The following is a 5,000-nucleotide window of genomic DNA, read 5'->3' on the forward strand; positions in this document are numbered from 1 at the left end:
GAGGGAGAGAGGGAGAGAGAGAGAGAGAGAGAGAGAGAGAGGGAGAGAGAGAGAAGAGAGGGAGAGAGAGAGAGAGAGAGAGAGAATGAGGAGAGTGAGAGAGAGAGAGAGAGAGAGAGAGAGAGAGAGAGAGAGAGAGAGAGAGAGGAGAGAGAGAGAGAGAGAGAGAGAAGGAGGAGAGAGAGAGAGAGAGAGGGGGGAGGAGGAGAGAGGGAGAGAGGGAGAGGAGAGAGGAGATGGGAGAGAGGAGAGAGAGGAGGGAGAGAGAGAGGAGAGAGAGAGAGGAGAGAGAGAGGAGAGAGAGAGAGGGGAGAGAGAGGCGAGAGAGAAGGAGAGAGAGAAGGAGAGAGAGGAGGAGGAGAGAGAGAGAGGAGAGGAGAGAGAGAGAGAAAGGGAGAGAGAAGGGGAAAGAGAGTAGGAGAGAGAGAGGGAAAGAGAGTAGGAGAGAGAGTAGGAGAGAGAAATAGAGAGAGAGTAGGAGAGAGAAATAGAGAGAGAGTAGGAGAGAGAGAGAGAGAGAGAGAGAGAGAGAGAGAGAGAGAGAGAGAGAGAGAGAGAGAGAGAGAGAGAGAGAGAGAGAGAGAGAGAGAGAGAGAGAGAGAGAGAGACCAACATACAGAGAACGGCATCCCGCCCCACCAAGTGGAAAGAGCCTAACAGCACCAAAATGCGCCCATCCATGCGTACAAGCCCTGCCTCTTTCTCCCCCGCCGCGCCGCACTCGCCCGCATGACCTCCCCGCAGCAATTAGGTAAGTGCCCCCTGTTGCCCCGCAGTGAAGAGCCAACAGAAAATGGGGGTCACGGAGAACCAGGCATTTGAACTGACAATTATATTACTTTTGTCCACCCCCGTGTTTTTTTTTTCTCTCTCTCTTTTCTCTTTCTCTCTTTCCCTTCCCCTTTCTTTTCTTGCCTCTATCTCTCCAAAAGAAAAGAAGAGATAGGTCTGAATGTATTGTTGATAACAATAACAACTATTAAAATACTACTACTATTTAAGAAAAATAAAAACCAAAAAACACTTCAGAACCACCTTACCCCCAAAACACACACCTTTAATCTATCTATCTATTTATCCATCTCTGTGTATGAATTTATATAATCGTAATCATTATCATCATCATAATAACAGTAACAATCATAATAATCAAAATCACAATAAAAAAAAGGAAATATAGTATTGTTATCGTTATTATCATTATCATCAAATTTCCTATTGTTATCATGATTACTGGTTTATTGTTATCCCCAGTATCATTAACAATCATAATCAAAATTATAATAAGAAATAAAATGATAATAAAAAAGATAATAATGATAAACAAGAAAAATCAATAAATAGAGAAAATAAAACGAACCGTTGAATTTGATTTTCCCGCGCGCGCCCAGACGCCATCCCCCCCCCCATCCCTTCCTGGAGCCAAATTCGCCAGCTAAGGGTAAACCGCGCGCGCCCTCTCCCACATTCTCTTTACACTTTATTTACACTTTATTGAATAATCCCCCTATTGCCACTTTCGTCAAGATTCTGGCCTCACCCCTATGGCGTGGGGGGAACGAAGAAAGAGGAGAGGGAGAGGAGAGAGGGGGAGGGGGGGGGGGGGGAGGGGAGAGAGGAAAGCGGGAGAAAGAGGGGGGGGGAGAGAGAGAGAGAGAGAGAGAGAGAGAGAGAGAGAGAGAGAGAGAGAGAGAGAGAGAGAGAGAGAGAGAGAGAGAAAGAGAGAGAGAGAGAGAGAGAGAGAGAGAGAGAGAGAGAGAGAGAGAGAAATAAAGAGAGAGAGAGAGATAAAGAGAGAAAGAGAGAGATAAAGAGAGACGAGAGAGAAAGAGAGACAAGAAAGAGAAACGAATAGAAGTGGGGAAGAGGGTTAGAGGAGGAGGGGAGGCGGGGGGAGAGGTCACGTGACTGGCATCTGTGTCACCTCCGCAAGCCTTGTGTGGCCGCCGCAAACACGGTCACATTTCATCATTCATCTCTTTATATCCTTCGAGACTGGTGTTTCGATGAGGGCAAGAGAGGGGGGGGGGGGAGTTATATTCGTTCTATTTTTTTCCCGTTGTTTTCTTTCTATTCCATTTCTATTTCCGACTTGCGGCAATACTCGCTTTTCTCTTGCAAACCACCCTTACGAACGCACACGCACGAACAGAAGTAAACAAGCACACTCACACGCAATCACAAGCACACAAGCACACACACACTTAGTCACGTGTCTGGCTACGCATCGCACCGCGTGTCGCCAGCCCAGCACATGGCGAGTGGGGGAGGGAGGAGGGGGGTTGGGGGGCTTGAGCGAGAAGCGAAAGGGGAGAGAGAAAATGGTAATGGAGGAAAAGGGGGGAGGAAAATATTCGAAATACTACAATGTTTCATGTTAACATATGCATGCATATGTATAATTATGTATGCAGCCATGCACATACATACACACACTCGATCACTCTCTCAAATTCACTACTACCCATCCACCCACTCACCCATACACACCAAACTAGAACAATGGACCAGGCCTACCTATCCACAAACAGCACAAACTTATCCAACCAGCCACCCACCCACCCACACTCAACCACCCACCCACCCACCCACACACACATTCAACCACCCACCCACCCACCCACCCACACATGCATCCACCCAAAACTCTAGAACAATGGATTGACCTTACCGTATCTACCTATCCACAAACAGCCACACAAACATCCACCCTAAGTTCAAGAAATGTACCAGGCCTTACCGCATCCATCCACATCTACAAACAGCCACGCATATATCCATCCACCCACACGCCCATCCAAGCCCAGCTCTAGAACAGAACCGCACCGCACCGCACAGCCACATGCATCCCGCAGCCCGCAGCGCCAACGCAGGAACCGCCGCTGCCGCAACCATGTGCTCGCGCCATCACCGAGTCAATTTCGAGGCGCTCAACGGCCAGGTGTTCCACAGGCGGCGAACAAAAGACGGCGGCGGCGGAGCCCGAAACGCCCACGCGCAGAATGACATACACACAGATGCACGGGGCAGATAGATAGACAGGCAGATGGATAGATGGATGGATAGACAGAAATGGGTATAGGTAGGTTTGAGAATACGGGGAGAGAGGGAAAGGGGGAGGGAAAGGGGGAGGGAAAGGGGGAGGGAAAGGGGGAGGGAAAGGGGGAGGGAAAGGGGGAGGGAAAGAGGGGGAGGGAGAGGGGGAGGGAGAGGGGGAGAGGGAGAGAGAGAAGTGAGTGAGTGAAGGCGAGGGGAAAAGGTAAAATAGAGCCCGTGGTTCAAAAATAACGAGTGACACGAATGACATTCCCCGGAGAGTAAGAAAGGCGAGACAATAAGGACCTTGATTACCAAACTTTGAGCTGGGAAGAGATGGGGGGAGGGGGAGGGGGAGGGGGAAGGAGCGAGAAGGGGAAAGGGTAGGGGGGAGAGACTGAGAGGGGGAGGGGGAAAGGAGAACGAAGAAAGGGGAAAGGGGAAGGGAGAGTGGGGAATGAAGAGAGGAGAGGGGGGGGGAGGGGGGGAGGCAAATGTCGAAAATGGGACGGATTGGTCGGGGGAAGGAAAGGGACAGGAAAAGGAATTTAAAAAAATAAAAAAGTAAACAAATGGGAAGAGAAGGAAGGACAAGAAAGAAAAGAAAAAGAGATAAGTTGACCAAAAATATACGTATCATGAAAACGAAAGAAAAAATAAAGAGGAAAAGAGGGAACGAAAAAGAGAAGAGAAAACAATAAAGACAGTGAAAAAGTGAGGAGAGGAAGGTGTAAAAAAAAATCAGAACTGAGGAAAAGCTTGAAGTAAATAAAAAACAGAATGAAAAAATCCAAATCTGAAAAGAGCCTCACTGTCGGGGGACTGAAAGACTAAACGGCTCACTCTAAAGAGGGGAAGGGGAAGGGGAAGGGGAAGGGGAAGGGGAAGGGGAAGGGGAAGGGGAAGGGGAAGGGGAAGGGGAAGGGGAGGGGAAGGGGAAGGGGAAGGGGAAGGGGAGGGGAGGGGAAGGGGGAAGGGGAAGGAGGAAGGAGGTAAGAGGAAAGCAGATAAGAAGGAAGAAGGAAGGAGGCTAGTGGGGAGAGGGAGGAGGCAACGAGGGAGAGGGAGGAGGCAAGAGGGAAGCAGATAAGAAGGAAGAAGGAAGGAGGCTAGTGGGGAGAGGGAGGAGGCAACGGGGGAGAGGGAGGAGGCAAGGGGGAAGCAGATAAGAAGGAAGAAGGAAGGAGGCTAGTGGGGAGAGGGAGGAGGCAAGAGGGAAGCAGATAAGAAGGAAGAAGGAAGGAGGCTAGTGGGGAGAGGGAGGAGGCAAGGGGGAAGCAGACAAGGAAGGAGGAGGAAGGAGGAAGGAGGAAAGAGGAAGGAGGCCGAGGGAGGGCACTGGCTCACCTGCAAGTGGTCGACGCGGCCCGAGAAGGCGTCGCGCGGCACGGGGTGGGAGAAGAGGAAGCCCGGGTGCGCGCGCGTGTCGGAGACGCCCCACTGCCTCTTGACGGGCTTGCCTCTCGCCGCCTCGCCCTTGTCCTTGACGATCCTGGGCGCGCTCCCTCGCGGCGCCTCGTCCTCGGGCCGGTAAAAGAGCTCCACCTCGAAGTCGTCGTCCATCTCCAGCGGGACGGCGGCGTCCTGGTTCACGTCCAGGTCGTGCAGCAGAGACTGCAGGTCGTTCTCCAGGTGCTGGCCACGCGCGGAGGGCAGGGGGCAGGCCAGGGCCAGGACCACCACAAGGCTCAACCTCAACATGGCGGCGGCGGCGGTGGCGGTGGCGGTGGCGGCGGGCTATTCGCTCTCTCCAAGGCGCTCTCACTGGACCATATCGCGATCTGGAAAGGAAGGCAACGCGGGTGAGTCACGGGGTCGGGCAGCATAGAGGGGGGAAGGGGGAGGGGAGGAGAAGGGGGAGGGGGGAAAGGGGGAAGGGAGGGGGAGGGAAGGCTGAGGGGGTGAGAGAGAGGGAGGAGGGGTGGGAGGCTGAGGGGGGGAGGGGGAGGGAGAGAGGGGAGGCT

The 5,000-nt window shown here is 52.3% G+C and overlaps 1 protein-coding gene across 2 annotated transcripts in view; it reads right to left on the minus strand.

The window, feature by feature from the left end:
* Dg (Dystroglycan) overlaps positions 1-5,000 on the minus strand; it is a 55,140-nt gene that overhangs the window by 15,177 nt on the left and 34,963 nt on the right. For both annotated transcript variants that reach the window (XM_043024650.2, XM_086533746.1), the window contains exon 2: positions 4,384-4,817. In XM_043024650.2, coding sequence (XP_042880584.2) covers positions 4,384-4,737 — 354 coding nt within the window. In that variant the 5' untranslated portion in view covers positions 4,738-4,817. The remainder of the gene's footprint in view (positions 1-4,383; positions 4,818-5,000) is intronic.

The sequence above is a fragment of the Penaeus japonicus genome, unplaced genomic scaffold, assembly GCF_977035675.1.
Source record: "Penaeus japonicus unplaced genomic scaffold, GWHDUDI00000001_assembly GWHDUDI00000040, whole genome shotgun sequence".
Lineage (NCBI taxonomy): Eukaryota > Metazoa > Arthropoda > Malacostraca > Decapoda > Penaeidae > Penaeus > Penaeus japonicus.